This window comes from Homarus americanus, unplaced genomic scaffold (genome assembly GCF_018991925.1).
Source record: "Homarus americanus isolate GMGI-L3 unplaced genomic scaffold, GMGI_Hamer_2.0 scaffold26674, whole genome shotgun sequence".
Classification (NCBI taxonomy): domain Eukaryota; kingdom Metazoa; phylum Arthropoda; class Malacostraca; order Decapoda; family Nephropidae; genus Homarus; species Homarus americanus.
This window is the reverse complement of record NW_024748576.1, coordinates 116,309-140,819: the sequence shown is the minus strand read 5'-3', so window position 1 is coordinate 140,819 and position 24,511 is coordinate 116,309. Positions and strand designations below refer to the sequence as shown.

General features: G+C 40.0%; 1 protein-coding gene across 1 annotated transcript in view; it reads left to right on the top strand.

Annotated features, from left to right (window-relative positions):
- LOC121880371 (DE-cadherin-like) overlaps positions 1–24,511 on the top strand; it is a 51,519-nt gene that overhangs the window by 6,551 nt on the left and 20,457 nt on the right. The window contains exons 4-6 of the mRNA XM_042387525.1: positions 2,313–2,451; positions 5,159–5,176; positions 5,821–5,844. Coding sequence (XP_042243459.1) covers positions 2,313–2,451; positions 5,159–5,176; positions 5,821–5,844 — 181 coding nt within the window. The remainder of the gene's footprint in view (positions 1–2,312; positions 2,452–5,158; positions 5,177–5,820; positions 5,845–24,511) is intronic.

Genomic DNA, 24,511 nt, shown 5'->3' with positions numbered 1-24,511 from the left:
GGATAGTGACACATGTAACAGGAGGGTAGTGGCACATGTAACAGGAGGGTAGTGGCACATGTAACAGGAGGGATAGTGGCACATATAACAGGAGGGATAGTGGCACATATAACAGGAGGGATAGTGGCACATGTAACAGGAGGATAGTAGCACATGTAACAGGAGGGCAGTGGCACATGTAACAGGAGGGATAGTGACACATGTAACAGGAGGTAGTGGCACATGTAACAGGAGGGGTAGTGGCACATGTAACAGTAGGGATAGTGGCACATATAACAGGAGGGATAGTGGCACAATATAACAGGAGGATAGTGGCACATGTAACAGGAGATGGGTAGTGGCACATGTAACAGGAGGGATAGTGGCACATGTAACAGGAGGGTAGTGGCACATGTAACAGGAGGGATAGTGGCACATGTAACAGGAGGATAGTGGCACATGTAACAGGAGGGCAGTGGCACATGTAACAGGAGGGATAGTGGCACATGTAACAGGAGGGATAGTGGCACATGTAACAGGAGGGGTAGTGGCACATGTAACAGGAGGGGTAGTGGCACATGTAACAGGAGGGATAGTGGCACATGTAATAGGAGGGTAGTGGCACATGCAACAGGAGATGGGTAGTGGCACATGTAACAGGAGGGATAGTGACACATGTAACAGGAGGATAGTGGCACATATAACAGGAGGGATAGTGGCACATGTAACAGGAGGGAGTGGTGCACATATAACAGGAGGGTAGTGGCACATATAACAGGAGGGTAATGGCACATGTAACAGGAGGGATAGTGACACATGCAACAGGGATAGTGACACATGTAACAGGAGGATAGTGGCACATATAACAGGAGGGATAGTGACACATGTAACAGGAGGGGTAGTGGCACATATAACAGGAGGGTAGTGGCACATATAACAGGAGGTAGTGGCACATGTAACAGGAGGATAGTGGCACATGTAACAGGAGGAATAGTGGCACATGTAACAGGAGGGAGTGGCACATGTAACAGGAGAATAGTGGCACATGTAACTTTTACTTTTTTACTTTTATCCTCTTCGCCACTGATCGGCTTGTTAGCCGCTTGGGCGATCGGTCACGACTCTTTTCCTTTATATTCTTCACCAAAAGGTCGGCTCGCTAGCCGCCCGGGCGATCGGTCACGTCTCTGTCACGCACTGTTGGCAAATACTGGGCATGCACCGGCTCCTGAATGTACCTGAACCCGCTCCAGTGTTGGTCAAGTCTTCTCTTGAAAGAGCTCACACTCGGTGCCGTCACAACACTTTCTGGTAGATTGTTCCAAGAGTTTACAACCATCACTCCGAAAAAGTTTGCCCTCACGGTTTTCCGGACTTGCGGCTTCTTCAATCTTGAGCTGTGACCCCTTGTGGGGCGAGCGTCCGCCAGCTCCAAGTAAGGACACTCACCTGAGTAGTGCCCCTGAGATGCTTATACACCTCAACTAGGTCCCCCCTTGCCCGTCTGTAGTATAAGCTAGGCAAGTTCAGGCACTCCAATCTCTCAGGGTAGCTGAGGTGCCGAAGTGCAGGCACCAGTCTGGTGGCCCTCCTTTGAACATTTTCAACCAACTGACAGTCCCTAGCATATCTCGGGGACCAGATGGGGTGACAGTACTCCAGATAGGGAAGCACTTCACTCCTGAAGATCTCTACGAGGGACGGACCGTCTAGATATCGGAACGACCTTCTTATACGACCCAGTAATTTATTTGCCTGATTTACCTTCTTCTCGCAATGGCCTGAGAACTTCAGCTCCTTGTCAACATACACACCTAGGTCCTTTCTCACACACAGTCTCAATCTAGTACATTTTCTCTTCATCCTGTTGGGACATATGGCACGCCTCCTTACCGTTGGTACGCCCCAGGTGCATCCTCTACACTTCTGTGACACATTGAATCTCAGCAGCCATTCCTTCGACCATTGAGCCTCCCAAGCAGAGTGTCCTTCTGCAGCTCTTTCACAGTCCGCTTGGTTCTTTTTATTTCCCCGAAATAACTTGGCGTCACTGGCAAACATTTGTATGGAGGAGTGTACAACGTCAGGGCAGGAATAAAGGGCACATGTAACAGGAGATGGGTAGTGGCACAGGTATTGAGGGACACAGGTGTTTGTTTACTTGAGAGTCAAAAGAGAGAATACAGAGGAAGTAACTGACAGAAAGTTGATACTGTTGTTAGAGGAAGTTGGATACTTTCTTAAGTCACAAAAAGTCTCTCTCTCTCTCTCTCTCTCTCTCTCTCGTCACACACCGCTAACTAATCCTTCTCCCCCCCTCCATGGGTCATTAGTTCACAGTGCATGGCGTGTCAGGTGTGGTGACCCTTGGACGTACACCAGGTAAATCCCAGTGGTCATACACCTTCCGGGCCGGGGCTGTTGATCACCGAGGCCAGGTCACCTTTGTTCCTGTCACCGTCCATATCATAGGTGGGTTACTCTCTCTCTCTCTCCCTCTCTCGTGTGTTGTTTATGATTTGTGTTTGTGTCCCGTGATTATAAAAGTCGTTGTGATCTTTGTTCTTTGATCGTCTGCGTGACTTTTTTTTTCATGAACTCTGCTTTCTTTGTCTTCGTAAACTCTGCTTTCTTTGTCTTCGTAAACTCTGCCTTCTTTGGCTTCGTGAATGATGATTTATTTATCTTCGTGAACTCTGCTTTCTTTGGCTTTGTGAATGATGTTTTATTTGTCTTCGAGAACTCTGCTTTCCTTGTCTTCGTGAACTCTGCTTTCTTTGTCTTCGAGAACTCTGCTGTCTTCGTCTTCGTGAACTATGCTTTCTTTGGCTTCGTAACCTCTGCTTTTTTGTCTTCGTAAACACTGCTTTCTTTGTTTTCATGAAATTTGCTTTCTTTATCGTGGTGACATCTGCTTTCTTTGTCTTCGTGAACTCTGCTTTCCTTGTCTTCGTGAACTCTGCTTCTTAGTGTGACAGATTTCTTCCTTCTGACCGCTAATGCTGATCTGTAATGTTGCAGACCTTTTACGTTGGCTTCCTGTATGTTTACCTGTTATGTTGACCAGTTATGTTGACTTCCTTTTATGAAGTTCTCCTGTTATGTTGGCCTTCTGTTATGTTAACCTGTTATGTTGACCTTTTATGTTGACCTGATATGTTGACCTGTTTTATTGACAAGCGAAATTGATCCTTTATGTTGACTTACTCATATGTTGACCTGTTATGTTGACTTCCTTTTATGAAGTTCTCCTGTTATGTTGGCCTTCTGTTATGTTAAACTGTTATGTTGACCTTTTATGTTGACCTGATATGTTGACCTGTTTTATTGACAAGCGAAATTGATCCTTTATGTTGGCTTACTCATATGTTGACCTGTTATGTTATGTTGACCTGTAATGCTGACATACTATGCTGACCTGTTATGTTGACCTGCGATGTTGAACTGTTATATTGACTTGCTATGTTGACCTGTTATGTTGACCTCTTGTAATGTTGACCTATTATGTTGACCTCCAGCAATGTTCGCTTCTTATGTTAACCTGTTATGGTGACCTGCCATGTTGACCTGTAATGATGAACTCCTGTAAAATTGACCTGTTATGTTGGCCTCATGTAATGTTGACCTGTTATGTTGGCCTCATGTAATGTTGACCTGTTATGTTGTTGACCTGTTATGTTGACTTCCAGGAATGTTGACCTGTTATGTTGACCTCCTGTAATGATGACCTGTTATGTTGACCTCCTGTAATGTTGACCTGTTATGTTGACCTCATGTAATGTTGACCTGTTATGTTGACCTCCTGTAATGATGACCTGTTATGTTGACCTCCTGTAATGTTGACCTGTTATGTTGACCTCCTGTATGTTGACCTGTTATGTTAACTTATTATGTTGACCGCCTGTTATGTTGATCTATTTTATTGACCTGTTATTTTGATCTGTTATGTTGACCTCCTGTAATGTTGACCTGTTATGTTGAACTCATGTAATGTTGACCTGTTCTGTTGACCTGTTATGTTGACCTGTTATGTTGACCTCCTGTAATGATGACCTGTTATGTTGACCTCCTGTAATGATGACCTGTTATGTTGACCTCCTGTAATGTTGACCTTATGTAATGTTGACCTGTTCTGTTGACCTGTTATGTTGACCTATTATGTTGACCTATTATGTTGACCTCCTGTTATGTTGATCTATTTTATTGACCTGTTATTTTGACCTATTATGTTGACCTCCTGTTATGTTGATCTGTAATGTTGACCTGTTTTGTTGACCTCCTGTAATGTTGACCTGCTATGTTGACCTGTTATGTTGATCTGTTATGTTGATCTCCTGTTATGTTGACCCGATATGTTGACCCGTTATGTTGACCTGTTATGTTGACCCGTTATGTTGACCTGTTATGATGTTGACCTGTTATGATGTTGATCTGTTATATTTACAATGTGTGTATTTTTCTTCAGCTTCCACTTAGTGTGTAATGTATGACCGCAATCTGTTAATGTATGACCTGTATAACACATGACCTTGTTTGACCTTGGTGTCCACAGGTCAATGCACCAAAGTTCAATAGAAAACTAAATTTACGAAACGAGTAATGAGACGCCTTGGATAATATATAAATATATATATTTTAATGTGGATAAATATCAATTGTCAAACAGCGTCATCAGGATTTTTTCTCAAAGCAGTTTTCAGGCTTCTTGATTGACGCCGTTTAGAATTTACGATTATTGTTATTTTATTATTCAAATTTAGGAACACCTGAAGATTAGCCTACCAGGTTGTTTCACCTTACGATAAATCATCCTAACACAAACCTAACCCAATTATACCTAACCTAATCTAATTTAATTTAACCAAATCAAACCAAACCTAACCTAACTTAATCTAAATCTAATCTAACCTAACCTAACCTAGCCTAACCTAACCAAACCTAACCTAACCTGACTTAATATAATTTTACCAAACCTAGGTAACGTTAAGATGTGTAATTATCAGGTAATATAAGGTGAGCGGGAAGAGGGCTAATCTTCATGTGATCCCTCATTTATACTGTATATATTAGACATACTGTATATTTTTCAGATCTAATCAGTCACTATGCATGACCCGGTATCTAGATAAGCAAATTAGTTTTGAAATAATTTTGATGGTCTTATTTTTTCCCCAAGCAGCAAGCAATCCATCCTACGGTAAGTAACATATAATTTGCATAAGCTGTGTTAAAGTCATTTGCATATTGAACGGTGTTTTGTAGGAGTACTTTAGCGTATTACTAAGTTCATTGCTCTCTCTCTCTCTCTCTCTCTCTCTCTCTCTCTCTCTCTCTCTCTCTCTCTCTCTCTCTCTCTCTCTTCAGTTACATCACTATCTCACTATCTCAGATCTCTCTCTCTCTCTCTCTCTCTCTCTCTCTCTCTCTCTCTCTCAGTTACATCACTATCTCACTATCTCAGATCTCTCTCTCTCTCTCTCTCTCTCTCTCTCTCTCTCTCTCTCTCTCTCTCTCCTCTGCTATCTCACTATCTCAGATCTCTCTCTCTCTCTCAGTTACATCCTTTCTCACTCTCTCTCTCTCTCTCTCTCTCTCTCTCTCTCTCTCTCTCTCTCTCTCTCTCTCTCTCTCTCTCTTTCACACACATACTCATCTTAAGAAGTAATTATACCTTCTAGAAAAATTACTCACTTAAGTAATTAAATGTAATATCAGAAACATTATTATGTAACATGTAATTACCTCTTAATTACCGCTTAGTTACCTTTGTCTTTATGTAATTAATTGTGTTTTTTAGTAAACCTTAATAACATTTATTTGTTTCTCTCTTCCTCGTCTCAGCTCGTCTTGTCTTCGTAGCTAATGGTAAGTGACCTAACTACCTCGTTCATGGTTGTTTTAATGGCTGTTACAGTAATTAAGGAAATAGTTATAACACTAGTTGCAATATGATTGTAGATGTTACTTAAGTATTAGTTTATATAGTTGTTGTTATTGTTGATAGATTGGTGAAGGTTGTTACACAGAGAAGGTTGTTAAAGTTTGGTGGTTGTTACACAGTGATGATTAGAACACATATATGTGTATGGAAATCACATACTAGTTATTACACGGTTCCGATCATTTACTTCACAAACATCTAATTGCCATTCCCCATAGTAACAAGCAGTTAATGAGGCAATTTTTTTGTATTAAATAACAATCTATATGAATATATCCCCATTGATCACTCTATATATAATTTATTTTTACCATAACTTTGTAAATTAAATGGTGAAATATATCCGTCCTTTTCACCTAAAGTTTGTACAGTAAATTGAGAAATATATCCCCTATTTCACCAAAATTTTGTATATCAAGTAGGGAAATATATCACCAAGTATCCGAAATGTATATTTTGGGTCTTTTTCGCCTATTGTTCGGATATATAGAGTGATTAATGTGTTAAGCTAAGTCATATGGGAACAACCCAGTGGTATAACTAAGGAATATTTCTCTATTGTTTTAATGATGTCATCATTGTTGGTATTTACGCTGAAAAAACTAAACAACAATGATATTATTGTTTGTGTTGTCTTAGCGATGAAGATTTATTTGCTTATATGTTGTTTTGACATGTACACACATGACTACATACATAGATATGCACGCATGGATTCACTAGTGAATTTACAGTGAATTTAAAGGCTCGATTGTATGCACACAGGAATATAAATGTTATGTTCTCTACTAATACTGTTGACAATATAGCAGTATATATATATATATATATATATATATATATATATATATATATATATATATATATATATATACTGTATATAGAGTTTATATTATATATATATATATATATATATATATATATATATATATATATATATATATATATATATAAGTATATATATATATATATATATATATATATATATATATATATATATTATATATATATATATATATATATATATATATATATATATATATATATATATATATATATATATATATATATATAATGTGTGTAACCGGTCGGAATTACTGGACTTTAATTCTCACTTGACTTGGGGTTTATTAAATATTATTAGATGGAAATTGCAGTGGATGCGCCCTTTGGAGAAAAAACCCGAACCAGCACAAGAACACTTAAATTTATAAACAAAAATGAATTCTCCGTGACCCGTGGAAGGATAGCATCTGTGATTGGGATGAATGAGACACACTGTAAAATTTAGACACTTATATTCCCTCCAACACTACAAACACAATCAAATAATGGTACACCAATATGCGCACCTCTTAACCTGAACTTAAAACACTACTCTGGGGAGTAAAAGTTATACAGTACATGATATTGAAATTATTAGAAACTCAGACAATGCCTCATTAGACAACAATAAGTTCAAAGTATTAAGAAGTGTTGCTTGCACACATGAAACAGGCCTTAAGGGCTTTCACAAAATAGTATCCATCACTGAGGAAATGGTATAAAAATAAGAAAGTATTAATTCCACCATGCATAGGCCTACAGGGCACTCAATATAATTATGTTACACCAACAGATGCAGGCCTTAAGGGTTTTCAACAAAATAATATCAATCACTGAGAAAATGATATAAAAAAATAAGAAATTATTGAATCCACTATGAATAGGCCTAAAGGGCACTCAATAAAATTATATTACCCCAACCGATACACACCTCCTAACCTAACTTAAACACTACTTTGGGGAACAAAGGTTATACCTGGGATCGAAATTATAAAGAAATATTAAATGCATTAAAGGAACTAAATCACAGTATCACTTACAACAGAAGGGAGAAAACTTATCTGAAAAACAGTTCCCTCATTCTCTGGCATCAATTAGTGAGACAACATTAAAAAACAATACTATCAAATTTATTTAAGAAATATTAACTATACACAGCAAGACAACGTCAGTAACTGAAAAAATAGTATTAACTACACACAAAAATATTATCACTATTATTAAGAAGTTACTGAGTCCACCAAAACCCGTGAACCATGCTTCCTAAACTAACACATAGATTCCACATGCACCCATAGTTTTTAAGGCACAACCAACTGGCACCCGTAGTTTAAGGCCCAAACCAGCGTTTCTCAGCTTTGGAAAATGTACCTTTAAGTTCCACTAGACTCTTGGCCTCAGTGTGTGATCATTCATTCACTCAGCTGGCTTCACTTTACACCCAGTACATCCATGAACGGAAGGGAGTGAGCAACTACGACCTTGTACAGTTGAGAGAAGCTTTAGCTTCCCGTTAGTAAAAGGTTTTCACTAAACTGCTTGAAGATATGTGATATTGTGAGCCGAGGTAGAGGAGGGCTGATGACCCCAAACGATCGTCACGTCATGCCCCAAACAGCTGGTGTCACTTTAGAGATCCCTTGCAAACCCCACTAACCAGTGACAAACCTGCATTGATCGTTCCAACTGCGACAATCGCTAATCATCAATCATCAACGGCAGTCTCAAATGGCAGTCATCACCCACAGTCATGTGGGTGATGACGAAAACCCTGCAATGAACTCACTGTTAGCTATTGCTAATTTTATCACTGCCCTTTCTAAACCCTGTCTGAGATCGAATGAGACTTACTTGTTATACTGCGGTCTCGCAACACAGGTGACTAGACGCGGTGACCGTTTTGTGGACGGACGCGCAGGGACGTCCTGTCTGTCCGATCGATTTCGCGTGACTGAGAAACAGCCAGGCTCGAGCTTTCCCAAGCCTAGGCCTACGTGACATATTTTCCAGCATAACTAATAGCTTCGTTGGGACACACGTAACATTTTTAGACTGAGAAACGGCCATAAAAATATAAAATTTAATAATGTAAATTTAATTTCATGATTCGCATCCATATTAATTCGGTAAATTACATTTAATATCGTATAGGCCTAGTTCCAGAAACTCTCAGCTGTCCCCCTCAGACGACCTTGAAACTCAGTATCGTCAATGGCGCGGCTTTTGAAATTACACTGAAATTTCTGAATATTATTTATATATATATACTGTATATATATATATATTTTTTTTTCATTAGCCCTTGTGTTTCGAAGCCGGATTTGGTAAAACGGTACTCTGACCACCTACGTGATACGGGTAGTCCCCATTAGAGGTTCATGGCGCCATAAGCTCGTTGAACAGGCTTTGTGTGAAATATAACAGAGTCTAGGACTGCTTTTAGTATCCTGGTGGTCCAGCAGTTAGCGTTCCCCGGTCACAGTCATGGGCTCGTGGGCCATGGGTTCGAATCCTGGCGGGTTGAGGTGTTGATTGTATATATATATATATATATATATATATATATATATATATATATATATATATATATATATATATATATATATATAGAGAGAGAGAGAGAGAGAGAGAGAGAGAGAGAGAGAGAGATGGCATGGTCATTTTTTTTATTAAGATTAGTAAGGGTCACTGCTCTCCTCTACTGTATATATTAGGTGACTCGCGAGGCCTATTAGGGACCTGCAGAGCCGTCCACAGATGTTGCACGTGTGGAGGGCTACACCTAGTGCGGGAGGGGCAGCGGCAACTTCTTTCCGGCTCTGGCGCTAGTCTGTCTCGGTATGCAGTCGGGCTTACTCGAAAGTATTGACACCTTCTCGTGTGGTACTCCTCCAAGCATTACGGTGTGGAGAGATCGTCTCCCAGGTGAGGGGGTCAATTGGGCGCTTTTTCAGATTTGTATTAAGACTATCCTTATACCTTTTCCGTTGCCCAACAGCATTACGTTTACTATTCGTTAGGTGACTGTAAAGTAGCTGCTTTGGCAGTCTACTGTCGTCGATGCAGATAACATGGCCAGTCCAGAGTAGTTTTCATGGCGGCTTCGATGCTCCTACAATTGGTGCCAGCGAGAACAGTGGCATTTGTTCTCTTGGCTTCCCAGCGAACTCGGAGGGTGGAACGTGGACAACGTTCGTGAACGTTTCAAGAGCCTTGAGGTGCCTTCTGTATGTGACCCATATCTTGCTGCCATACAGCAGGGTGCTCAATAAACGTGCAACTTTGTAGATAATTTCAGCTGAAGACACAGGTACGGACTCTGCCAAAGGCACCTCTGATCTGATGTTGGATCTCTCCATTGATTTCCGCGGTGGTGGACAGGTGGGAGCCAAGATACTGAAAGTGGGTAACATTAGAGAGGGTAGTACCGTTAAATAGACCTAAGGACAGGCTTGAAGAGAATCTGAGGCTTTTTTTTTAACGGGGATTAGCCCGCCTGGGCACAGGTGACTGACCCACATATGGGCCTGGGGGGCGAAAATGTATAATAATATCAATAATAATAATAATAATAATAATAATAATAATAATAATAATAATAATAATAATAATAATAATAATAATAATAATAATAATAATAATAATAATAATAATAATAATAATAATAATAATAATAATAATAATAATAATAATAATAATAATAATAATAATAATAATAATAATAATAATAATGTAATAATATATAATAAAATTTATAATAATAATAATAAAATAAATGATTATAATAATAATGTAATAATAATAATAATAATAATAATAATAATAATAATAATAATAATAATAATAATAATAATAATAATAATAATAATAATAATAATAATAATAATAATAATAATAATAATAATAATAATAATAATAATAATAATAATAATAATAATAATAATAATAATAATAATAATAATAATAATAATAATAATAATAATAATAATGATAATACTACTACTACTACTAATAATGATAATAATAATCTGCCTACTGTATATATATATAAAACAAAGAAGTATGTCTGTGTGTTTGTTTGTTTGTGTGTCTGCACGAGAATCTCGGAAACTATCTTTACCGATCTGTAGTGATGATGGATGGTGTTATATGTAGTGATGATGATGGATGGTGTTATATGTAGTGATGATGATGGATGGTGTTATATGTAGTGATGATGGATGATGTTATATGTAGTGATGATGGATGTTGTTATATGTAGTGATGATGGGTGGTGTTATATGTAGTGATGATGGATGGTGTTATATGTAGTGATGATGGATGTTGTTATATGTGATGATGTGATGATGATGGTGTTATATGTAGTGATGATGGATGGTGTTATATGTAGTGATGATGGATGATGTTATATGTAGTGATGATGGATGTTGTTATATGTAGTGATGATGGGTGGTGTTATATATGTAGTGATGATATGCAGCAATGAAGCCCTATGGAGAATTTTTAATTTTTCCCATACACGAACGATGTCCAACAGTAGTTCATCTGGCTGTTCACCTGGAAAATGGACAAAGAGTATACTTCACAGAAGAGTCCCTCCAAAATCAAATGGCAAATCCTGCTGATACGACCCTCACTACATTCTTCAAGCTTTCACAGGAAGATGAGTTTGCTCAAATACTCCTGTATGTTAACGAACCCAAGTTCTACATATGGCAGGCTTCAATGAAAAAGTTCCAGAGAAGAGCTCAGGGATCCGATGTTGAAGGATATCCAGGGATAAAGTCAGGTAATGCTTTGGGACGTGTCTACACGGTTCACCCCAACAACATTGAATACTACTGTTTGAGACTACTTTTGCACCACATCCGTGTCCCAACATCATATGCAGCACTGAAGACAGTGAATGGACAAGTCTGCAGAACCTATCAGGAAGCGTGCAATCTCCTTGGCCTACTTGAAGATGATGGTCACTGGAATGACACATTAGAAGAGGCAGCAGCTACTCAATCGCCAATGAGAATGAGGAACCTGTTTGCCATCATGATTGCTACATGTGGACTTTTTAACCCAAGCCAGCTCTGGAAAAACCACCAAGAAAGTCTTTCAGAGGATCTGCTTCATCAAGCAAGAAGAGAACATCCTGGTCAAGAGATTGAGTTCGTGGATGACAAGTTGAACAGGGCTCTGATCATGCTGGAAGACAAAGTGATGGAGCTATGCGGAAAAAACCTGACTGATTTTGGATTGCCTTCCCCAAACCGAGAAGAACCAGTAGTTGCAAACAGGGAGTTGCTCAGAGAGACAGACTACTCAGTTGAAGTTCTGGTGAATTTTCTTGAAGAAAATGAGCCTCACCAGGTGCCTAATCAAGCAAATGCTTGTGAACAGATCTTGCAAGCGTTTCAAGCGGAGCAGGGAGGTATGATCTTTCTCGATGCACCTGACAGGACAGGAAAAACATTCCTGATCAACCTTCTGTTGGCCAAAGTAAGTCATCAGGGGAAAATTGCTCTTACTGTGGCGTCCTCAGGCATTGCTGCAACACTACTAGAAGGAGGACGTACTGCACACTCAACTTTTAAACTGCCTCTCAACCTCACTCATATTGAGAATCCAGTGTGCAACATCATAAAAGGATCGGCAAAGGCAAAACTCTTAGAAAAATGCAGCCTCATAGTCTGGGATGAATGCACTATGTCTCACAAGTTAGCGTTTGAAGCAATGACCAGTTCATGAGTGGCATTACAATGGTCATTGCTGGAGACTTTCGCCAGACCCTACCTGTCATTCCTCGAAGCACTCCAGCTGATGAACTGAATGCGTGCCTCAAGGCATCATACCTTTGGAGAAGTGTTCAGACACTCACCCTTTCCACAAACACGAGAGTACATGCACAAGGAGATGAGGATGCTGGACGGTTTGCAAACCTTCTACTACAGATTGGGAATGGAACTTTCCCTGTTGATTCAGAAGGACAAATAATCATTCCTCAAGGATGTGGAAATGTTGCAAAGTCCTCAACTGAGCTCACTAACATGGTCTACCCAAACATTATCCACCACTACAAGGATCACAAGTGGCTGCGTGAACGCGCAATTCTGGCACCAAAGAATGAAACAGTGGCTGAAATCAACATGACTCTACTCAGACAGCTTCCAGGCAGTGAGAGCTCATTCAAATCTGTTGATACAGTAATCGACCAGGACCAAGCAGTCCAGTACCCTACAGAATTCCTTAATTCTTTGGAACCCGCTGGAATGCCTCCTCACCACCTCACTCTCAAGATTGGAACTCCTATAATGCTCTTAAGAAATCTTGAACCACAAATCCTCTGCAATGGCACAAGACTGGTGGTGAAGAACATGATGCCACATGTACTGGAAGCTTCAATACTGACAAGAAAAGCTAAAGGAGAGGACGTTTTTTTATACCAAGGATACCTCTCATCACCACTGACCTGCCATTTAAGTTCAAGCGACTTCAGTTCCCGGTTAAAGTGAACTTTGCCATGACCATCTACAAAAGCCAGGGACAGTCCCTAAAGATGGTTGGCCTAAACCTGGTGTTTCCTTGCTTCTCTCATGGACAGTTCTATGTTGGATGCTCCAGAGTGGGAACTGGCAAAAATCTGTACATACTTGCTGCTAATGGCAAAACCAAAAATGTGGTCTACCTTGATGCACTACAGTGAGACAATGTGGAGCCTCCCTGGGGGTTGCGTCCTCCCGTGGCCTAGCGAAAGAGCCGCCTGGAGGGCGGCGATTCCGCTAGTAATAATAATAATAATAATAATAATAATAATAATAATAATAATAATAATAATAATAATAATAATAATAATAATAATAATAATAATAATAATAATAATAATAATAATAATAATAATAATATTAGAGAACCATAAAGAAATACAAAAATGGAAAAAAGATCAAAAGTGAGAAACAATATATGTATGATGTGTTGCCAATAGTAAGATAAACAATTGAGACCCTGCAACTATTTGTAAATGAGGCAGAAAGTCAGATTAGCAACCTGGGACTTGGTGACAATTTTCGTGATGCCATATGGCAGCAGGGTCTACCATTAGACAACACATTATGCTTCCAATATCTTCCCAGGCGGTAGTACCTCCCTGATTGGTAGCTGCCTATGTTCACCAAAATTCCCTGGACACTTTGGTAACATTTACCTGTGGGACAACTATTGGATTGGTTTATCTCTCTATCTCTCTCTCTCTCTCTCTCTCTCTCTCTCTCTCTCTCTCTCTCTCTCTGCCCTACCCTCTTTCTCTAAACTATGTGTGATTCTTATTGCTTTAAAAACAAGGGGGCGAAGGGCAGTACAAACAGAAAACGGACATTTATAGAGTGTGTGAGAGGAAGGGGAGGGAAGACTGCAGAATAAACCCTTGACTCACTACAACCCTCAAAGGTTATGTTGAGTGAAAATTCATTCATATTATGTAAAAGAAATATAAGCCTGGAGAGACAGACAGACAGACACACAGATAGTGAGAGGGAGAAAGTAAGAGATAGATAGCTAGCACATCGGACTATGGGAATGCCTCTAAGGTTGTAATGTTCGTTGTAATGAAGTGTTTTAATAATAATAATAATAATAATAATTAACGGTTTATTGAAAAAAAGTTCTGCAGCCCGAAGGCTGAAAATATACATTGGACAAAAATGACTTATTACATACAAAGACATTGGGTGGGTGGGTCGTTTAAGAAAGCTTTCATTACTGAAAGAAGAAGGAACATGAATTGAACATACAAATTAATATAGTTTACAGTTGATGGCCCGGGCCTGGGCTGGTCATGGAGACACCAGGTGGTGTGGTGTTCACGTGGTGTGTAGTAACTCGTCCTCGGGTGTTGATATGAAGGACCTCACGTAGCCATGGGGACACCGGGTGGTGTGGTGTTCACGTGGTGTAGTAACTCGTCCTCGGGTGTTGATATGAAGGACATCACGTGGTCATGGAGGCACCGGGTGGTGTCAAAGTACCTCATTCTGTTGGGTGGTATTGTGTTTATCTCGTAGTCAGTGTTGTTCCCATTGTGGACTGATTAGCACCTCCTGGTCAGAAGATGGTGGTCAGTTCCCAGGGGTGCTTTTCTCAGTGGTGGGTCACGGCTCTCACTGGTACTGTCTGGTGCTGAATTCACTGGCTTAAACACTGTTCATCACTGTTCAACACTGATCCCACTTCTTTCCTAAACGAAATTGTCACTTTTGATTATGTACTGTAGATATCCCGGTGGTGAGGATGGGTCGGGGAGAGGGACATAAGGAATGGGGTCGAACATGGCCAAGGGGGGCCGCTGCTCAGCATTGCCTGGTGGGTCTTGACCCTCCGGTGGTCAAGGATGTAGTGTGTGTGTGTGTGTGTGTGAGTGTGTGTGTGTGTGTGTGTGTGTGTGTATATATGTGTGTGCGTGTGTGTGTGTGCATATATGTGTGTGTGTGTGTGTGTGTGTGTGTGTGTGTATATGTGTGTGTGTATATATATATATATATATGTGTGTGTGTGTGTGTGTGTGTGTGTGTGTGTGTGTGTGTGTATGTGTGTCTGTGTGTGTGTGTGTGTGTGTGTATGTGTGTGTGTGTGTGTGTGTGTGTGTGTGTGTGTGTGTATACGGCTGTTCTGCGCTTCCTGTAATGGACACACACATGTACATACATCATCCACAATGTATAAAATTACAAACCCAACATTTTTTATAACCAATGAAATTATTTCTTCATATCTCACCAAAAAATTTATATAAGGGGAAATGAGATAAAAATAATATCCGTGAAACGTTCGACCAGACAGCTTTATACTGAGCGAGGGGCGACACACAGTAGCCTCTGCCGTGACCGTGGAGCGTAAGTTACATTTGCTGATGAATGTTGATATTTGTTTAGAGGTTTGTTCTCTCTCTCTCTCTCTCTCTCTCTATCTCTCTCTCTCATTTCTTTTCTTTATCATATATTTGTATCATTCATTTGCTTACGTTTTGCCAATGTACCCTACATTTTTCATCATACGTCACCATACTCAGCCAAACACTACCCGGCCACCATCCGCAGTTATGGTGATGATCAAGAGATTACCATCCACCTCATCACCATTTTCCACTAAAAGCCAATAAAAAAAACAACAAAATATTATAATTTTCTGTCCCCAAAAATCCGAACTATAATAAAAAAATCATTAATCATTACAACAATAAATACTGTATACTTGTGCAGAATGACCGAAAAAATCTACATTTTATACATAACTATACATTCTAAAAAGGGGATTCGAACTCTGGACTTCGTTATATGAAAAGCGAGAATTATGTTTGGGAGGTGGCCTGGTGGTACGTGCTTCACAAATTATATATATATATATATATATATATATATATATATATATATATATATATATATATATATATATATATATATATATATATATATATATATATATATATATATATATATATATATATATATGCTGATAACCACAAGGAAAAATTAAACACGAAGTTCCCAAGCGACCCAACCATCTCACCTGGTTACAAATCTTCTTAATTACGAAATTATCCAATTTGTACATACCATTACTCAAATTCATGTTGACGGATTCGGTATATTTAATGAGACTAGATTCTATAATGTTCCCACTGTCAATTGCATTACAAGGTAATATTGAGGAGGCATTATCCCAGTCAATGCAATGCTTATTATCCCTCAAATGAACAAACAGAGCATTGGATTCCTGGCCTGTCCTAACACTATATTTATGTTGTTTAAGTCAAAGTTACAAGATCTTTACCTGTCTGGCCTAAGTAAAACATATTACATTCCTTGCAAGGAACTTTATAAATGCAACCACTTGTATTGTTGAGGGAGTTCTTTTTCCCGCACTTACTACAAAGTTGCTAAGCTTGTTCCACTCGTCCACCACCCTATTTGTGAACCAGTTTCTTCCTATCTCCCTCCTAAACCTAAACTTATCCAACTTGAATCCGTTCCTCCGAGTCCTATACTGCTCGGATATTATAAGAACTTTATCTATATCCCCTCTATTGATTCCTTTCACCCACTTAAATACTTCTATCATATCTCCCCGCACTCTTCGTCTTTCTAGAGAATGCAAGTTAAGTTTCTTTAACCTATCCTGATATGGAAGGTTTCTAAGTCCCGGAATCATTTTTGTCTTTCTTCGCTGCACCGACTCTAGTGAATTTATATCCATTCTATAATAGGGGCACCAGAACTGAACCGCATAATCGAGGTGCGGCCTGACTAGCGCAAGATATAGTTGCAGTAAGACCTCTGCACTCTTGTTACTTACACTTCTCGATATAAAACCCAATACTCTGTTTGCCTTATTTCGAACATTAACGCACTGTTTTCTAGGCAGTAGGTCCGGGCTTACAAGTACCCCTAGGTCTCTTTCACAAGTCGACTTCTCTAGGTTGATGTTGTTAAGGCTGTATACATTATAAGTATTTGTTCTTCCAATATTAAGTACGCTGCACTTGCTGGTGTTGAATTTCATTTGCCATTTTTCAGACCACCCCTGCAGTTTATTTAGATCCTCCTGTAATGCATTTGCATCCTGCCCTGAATTAATTTGCCGCCCTATTTTGGTGTCATCCACAAACTTGCTTATGTCACTGCTGATCCCAGTATCTAGATCGTTTATGTAGATTATGAACAAGAGTGGGCCTAGTACTGACCCCTGGGGAACCCCACTGGTTACACGGCCCCACTCAGATTTAACACCATCTACGCTGACCCTCTGCGTTCTATCGGTGAGCCATGATTTTATACTATTTAAAACTTTCCCCTCGATACCATGAGCCTTAATTTTTCTCAGAAGCCTCTGATGCGGTACTCTGTCAAATGCTTTGCTAAAGTCTAAGTAAATAACATCGTAATTTTCGTCATTATCTACTACCTCGAAGACTTTCCTAAAAAACGTTAGCAGATTTGTTAGACAAGATTTTCCCTTTGTAAACCCATGTTGAGAGTCGTAGATTAATTTGCTTTTCTCTAGATGCGATAGGATGCTATCTGCTATAATTGATTCAAGAAATTTCCCCACTACTGACGTCAAACTGATCGGCCGGTAATTTGACGCTGATACTCTGTCTCCCTTTTTGAATATGGGTACTACATTTGCCTGTTTCCACAAGTCTGGCACAACTCCAGTGTCTAATAATTTTGTAAATAAGTTTACGAGGGGTCCGCTAATCTGTTCCCTACACTCTTTCAAGACTCGAGGGAAAATTTCATCCGGCCCTGGGGATTTTGTTTTCTTTAATTTATTTATCTTCTTAAGAACATCCTCTTTTCTGATAGTGATATTCTTTAATTTCTCTTCTTCCTTTCCCTTAAATATCAGTTCCACCTCTGGAATTTCATCGCAAATTTCTTCTGTGAAAACTGATAAGAAGTAGCTTTGCTTATTTCTCCAATGCCATTTATCACTTCTCCCCTCCCTGACATTAAAGGCCCAACTTTGTCCTTTACCTTTGTCCTATATACCTGGAAAAATCCCTTGGGATTCGCCTTGGATTCTCTTGCTATTTTGATTTCATAGTCTCTCTTTGCTTTCCTTACATTTTTCTTAACATTCCTAGACCAATTTCTGAGCTGCTCCTCCCCTCCCTTTAATTTCTTATATATTCCTTTCCTTATTCCTATGTCATGTTTAAGTTTTCTGGTCATCCACCTTGGCTCATTCTTATTTGACCTAATTTTTCTGTATGGTATATTTTGTTCTTGTGCTTTATGTAGTATACTAGTAAATATATTATAGTCATGATCAATTGTTGTGTCATCTTTGACCTCACCCCTTCCTACTGGGAACTGACGTGACTGTTCCCAGGTGATCTCACCTAGGTACCTTCTTAACCCCTGATAATCCGCCAACCGAAATTTTGGGACTCTGACCATATTGTCATTGTTTTTCGTTTCCCAATTTAGGGTGAACCTGATTTCTCTGTGATCACTGTTACCTAGTTCTTCCCCTACTGTGATATCTCTGATAATATTTTCTTTATTTGTTAATACTAGGTCTAATATATTGTCACCTCTAGTAGGTTCTGTAATTAGTTGTTTCAAAAAATTGTCCTGTACTGCGTCTAGGAAGTCTTCAGATTCATAGTCGCCTACAATGTTGTCCCAGTCAATATTTCTGAAGTTGAAATCCCCCATAATGCATAGGTTGTTATATTTTGCTGCCCTACTCATTTAAGAACATAAGAACATAAGAATGGAGGAAACTGCAGCGGGCCTATTGGCCCATACTGGGCAGTCCCGTTTACACCCAACCCCTATTGCTCATATGAGCATCCAACCTATGTTTGAAGCAATTCAGCGTATTCGAGTTAATGATGATATTTGGTAACTTGTTCCATTCATCCACAACTCTGTTTCCAAACCAGTGTTTACCTATTTCACGCCTAAATATAAATTTGTCTAATTTAAAACCATTGTTACGAGTTCGCTCCTGGTTGGATAGTTTGAGTACCTTTGTAATGTCCCCTTTGTTTAGCCCTGCCATCCACTCATACACCTCTAACAGGTCGCCCCTCGCTCTATGTCTCTCAAGGGAGTGCAAATTAAGATGCTTTAACCTGTCTCTATACTGAAGGTTCCTAATGCCCGGGATTAGTCTTGTCATTCTCCACTGAATTCTTTCCAAGGATTCTATATCCATTCTGTCATACGGTGACCAGAACTGAACTGCCTAATCCAGGTGTGGTCTCACAAGAGCAAGATACAGTTTTAGGATGACCTCGCTAGTCTTGTAACTAACACTCCTTTGTATGAACCCAAGTATTTTATTATCCTTGTTACGAGCAAAAACACATTGTTTACTTGGCTTAAGGTTCCTACTTATCATTACTCCTAAATCTCTCTCGCAGTCGGATTTCTCTATGGCATCATTGTTCATCTGGTATCTGGTATCTGGTTTCCCTGTTTACATCTCCTATACTGAGTACTTTACATTTGTCGACGTTGAATTTCATCTGCCATTTTTCAGACCATTCGAAAAATTTGTTTAGATCTTCCTGTAGTTTTGCCGATCCTCAGATTTGATAACATCTCTTTTAGTGTCATCAACAAATTTACTTATGTTGCTGTCTATGCCGATATCTATGTCGTTTATGTATACAATAAATAATAATTGTCCAAGTACTGAGCCTTGGGGAACTCCACTTGTGACGTTGCTCCAATGGGACTTGGTCCGTTAATCTCAACTGTTTCCTGCCTGTAACCACGCCCTAATCCATTTAAGGATGTCACCTTTGATGCCATGAGCTTCTACCTTTCTAATTAGTCTTTCGTGGGGGACTCTGTCGAAGGCTTTGCTAAAGTCGAGATATACCACATCATAATTGTGCCCCTCGTCCACTGATTCGAAAACTGCTGAAAAGAATGTTAATAGATTAGTTGGGCAAGAACGTCCGCTTATGAAGCCATGCTGGGAATCATTGATCAATCCGTGCTTCTCCAGGTGATTTCGAGTAGAGTTTGAAATGATTTCTTCCAGTAATTTGCCTACTATTGATGTTAGACTGATTGGGCGGTAGTTAGAGGATAGTGATCTATCCTCCTTCTTGAAAATCGGTATTACATTTGCTATCCTCCAGGATTCTGGTACTACACCTGTTTTTAAGGACATGTTAAACAACTTTGCTAAGGGCATACTAAGCTCTTCCTTACATTCCTTTAATACTGTGGCAAATATCTCATCGGGACCAGGTGACTTATTAGGCTTTAATTTGTCTATTTGCTTACTAACATCGTTACTATTCACTACTATCTCACTTAATTTGTTTTCTTCACTATCTCTGAATAGAGTCGGTGCCTTGGGTATCATGTTTAAATTTTCGGTGGTGAAAACTGTTGAAAAATATTTATTCAAATTATTTCTCATTTCTCCGGCGTTATCAGTGAGCTCGCGGGAGTCTGACCGTATTGGTCCAATCTTTTCTCGTGTTTTAGTTTGATACATTTGGTAGAATCCTTTGGGGTTTGTCTTCGCCTCCCTTGCTATCCTTACCTCATTATTCCTCTTTGCTTTCTATCTCGGTTTTAACCCTACTCGCCAATACCTATAATAGTCGGTGAATTTCGCCACGATTTATCCTTCTACCTATAGCCTTCCTTTGTGATGTTCTTTAAATAATTATTTATCCATTTAGGGTCATTCTTGTCTGATCTGAGTTTTTTGTAGCATGGTATGTTCTGCCTTTGTGCATTAAGTAACACTATTTAAATTTGTGGGTGGAACTTCGGCAATCAGATCTCTCGTTATCAGATTGATTGTCATCTCTGGAGTTCACGACCAGTACTGACACCCTCTAAGCTACCTCTTTAAGCTGTCAAAGTTTGCCCTTCTGAAATCTGGTACTTTTAGTGGAATTTTCCTTACGTCTGCCCTGAAAATCTAACTGGAATCGAATTTCTTTGTGATCGCTGTTTGCAAGTTCGTTCCCTACCTCGACATTGCTAATGAGGTTTTCTCTGTTCGACAGAACTAAGTTCAGTATATTATTACCCTGTGTGGGTTCGGTTATATGTTGACTTAGGAAACAGTCCTGGATCGTCTCGAGAAAATCCTCTGATTCTGAGTTACCCGTAAGGTCAGTCCAATCTATTTGGCCAAGGATAAAGTCGCCTACTATACAGACTTTGTTGTGTATGGAAGCCCTGCGCATTTCATCCCAGATAAGTCGCTCATTGACGCTATCAAGATTAAGGGGTCTATATGTTACTCCTGTGATTAATTTTTCCCGACCGTCGCTTAATTCTATCCAAATTGTTTCTGTATTCCTCTCAGTTTTTATTTCCTTATTTATTTCACACTTCAGATTATCCCTAACATAGATTGCTACTCCGTCTCCTTTCCTGGTCTGCCTATCGGTGTGGAACAGTTTGTAACCCGCAATTTGGTATTCGACTGGTAACTCACGTGTGTCTAGGTTGATCCATGTTTCAGTGAATGCAATTATATCGATTTTTTCGGTACATACCAAGGCCCTAATATCATCCATTTTGTTTCTCATACTTCTACTGTTCGCGTAGTATACATTTAAGTTAGTCGTGTTCTGAGTCCTCCCCTTACCGCGTTTATTTTTAAACTCCCTGTCTAATTTAGTTTTGTCATCATTCCTAACACTATTTCTCTGTAGTCTTTCACTTTGTTTATCCGCTCCCACTGCAGTCTCCTCCACCCCCGTGCCCATATGTTCTCTTAGCAGTTTAAAGACTTCGATATCTTTTGAACTGCCCCCTCTAGAGCCCCAGCCAGGGTTGCTACTCCATCCCTAGACAGGTGCACCCCATCCCTAGCATAAAGGTCACTTCTGCCATAGAAGTTGTCCCAGTTGTCAATGAATGGGACTGATATTGACTTGCAATACCTGTCAAGACGGTCGTTGACACCAACTGCCCTTGACAACCATTCACTGCCAACTCTCCTTCTAGGCAGGACACGGCATATGATAGGGATCCCTCCCTTAGACCTAATACGATCTATAGCTGCCTTGAACTTATCAAGAAGCTCCTCGCTCCTACACCGGCCAATATCATTGCCTCCTGCACTGAGGCAGATAATGGGTTTGTTCCCATTACCAGACAAGATATTGTCCATCCTGTCAATTATATCCCCCACCCCAGCTCCTGGCAAACACACCCTCATCCTATTTTTGTTTTTACCACAAAAAGCCCTGTCCATGTTCCTTACCTGTGAGTCACCAACAATTAAAGTTTTTATACCTTCCAACAATTAAAGTTTTTATACCTTAATTAAAGTTTTTATACCTGCCATATGGGCTGAGCTGCTTCTTTGCCAAGACTTGGGGGCCTGTAAATCACTCCCATAATTAGTTTTTCTCTTCCTTCCGTGATTTCTACCCACACAGACTCGGTTCCTATTTCACCCTTTATTGAATTATTAATACAACATTTTAATGTATCCTTGACGAAGAGTGTGACCCCTCCCCCCTTCCTACCTTCCCTGTCTTTGTGAAAAAGGTTGTACCCTTCTATGTGGTACTCTGATAAAAAAATTTTGCTCGCCAGATTCATCCAAGTTTCGGTGATTGCTATGACGTCTACATTCTCGGTACATACAACCGCTCTCAGCAAGTCTATTTTATTTCTAACGCTCCTACTGTTTGTATAGTATACATTTAAACCTACTCTTCCCTGGTCCTGTTTTACCCCTTGTCCTGAGCAACTAATTTTACTTCCCAGGACCTGCTTGTTTTTTGACTCCCACTTTCCCCGACCCCTCTCTACTGGCGAAACCCCCCCTTCGGAGTGACAATTTCACGCTCCAGGGATGCAGACAACGTCTTTACCCCCTCATGAGACAAGTGTACTCCGTCACGACTGTACAGGTAGTCGTTGCCATAGAATCGTTGCCAGTTATCAATGAATACCCAACCATTGTTTGCACAATGTTTTTCCAGTAGGCAATTTATAGCAATTGCCCTGGACAGCCATTCACGACCAACCCCTCTTCTAGGCAAGACACCACATACTATCGGGATCCCTCCCCTATCTCTAATCTTCCCCAGCGCCTCCCTATACCTCTTGAAAAGTTCCTCACTCCTAACCTTACCTATGTCGTTTCCTCCCACACTAAGACACACTACTGGATTGGTACCCTCCCCTGACAAAACCCTGTCTAACCTCTCGGCTACATGCCCTATCCCAGCCCCAGGAAAACACACCCTAGTCCTACGTTTCCTATCTCTCGCACAAAAAGCCCTATCTACAAACCTCACCTGGCTGTCCCCAACTACCACGACCTTACCTGTAGGCAGGGTTTGTACAACTGCCCTTTCCTCTCCTTGATCCATACCGTCCTGCCTCTTCTCTTCCTCGCCAGCTTCCTGCAGCACCTGGTAAGGGTTACTACACTCCACACCCTGGTCAGCTTTCCTGAGCCTGACCCTAGTCCCCTTGGAGACAACCACTCTCCACGCCTGCTCCTCCTTCGCAGGTGTCCTGCTAGGCAGGACACCTACCTGAAGGAGTTCCGTCCTGAGAGCTTCATTTTCCCCCTTTAGAGTGTCAACCTCACTCCTCAACTGCCCCAGCTGCCTGTAACACAGTGGCAAGGAGGTCGTCTTTCCCCACACTCCCCTCCTCTTCCCCCAAGACACAACGATCCAACAATGCGTATTTCCTCGAAACAAGGCTAACAAGGTACTTGGGTTCATAGAAAGGAGTGTTAGTTACAAGACTAGAGAGGTTATCCTAAAACTATATCTTGCACTTGTGAGACCTCACTTGAGTTATGCGGTTCCGTTTTGGTCACCGTACTTATATTACAGAATGGACATCGAATCCCTAGAAAGCATAAGGAGGAGGATGACAAGTGTGATGGGAACTAGGTAGTCAGCTCGTTCAAGGAACGAGATATTCATTATAAGTTTGTTTATTCTTTTTCATCTTACATGTGTAATGTTATGTTTCTATTATGTTTGGTTGTGATATGTATTGTTGTAGGTTATATAGTACATTGTTGTAATGCAAATTTTGTATTATTTGTGTCAATATTTACTACATCCTTGTAGTGTGTAATAAACAACCTGGCAACTCTGTGAGGTTTGTTGGTAGGCCTACAGGTAGCTGTGAGTCACTCACTCGCTGGTTTACTGACGTGCAGTTGTCCTGACCGTCTGTGGCGTGCTCTGTGTACGCGTATCACGTGTCTGAGAGTTTTGTGTTTGAGCTACTGAGTGGTCACCTC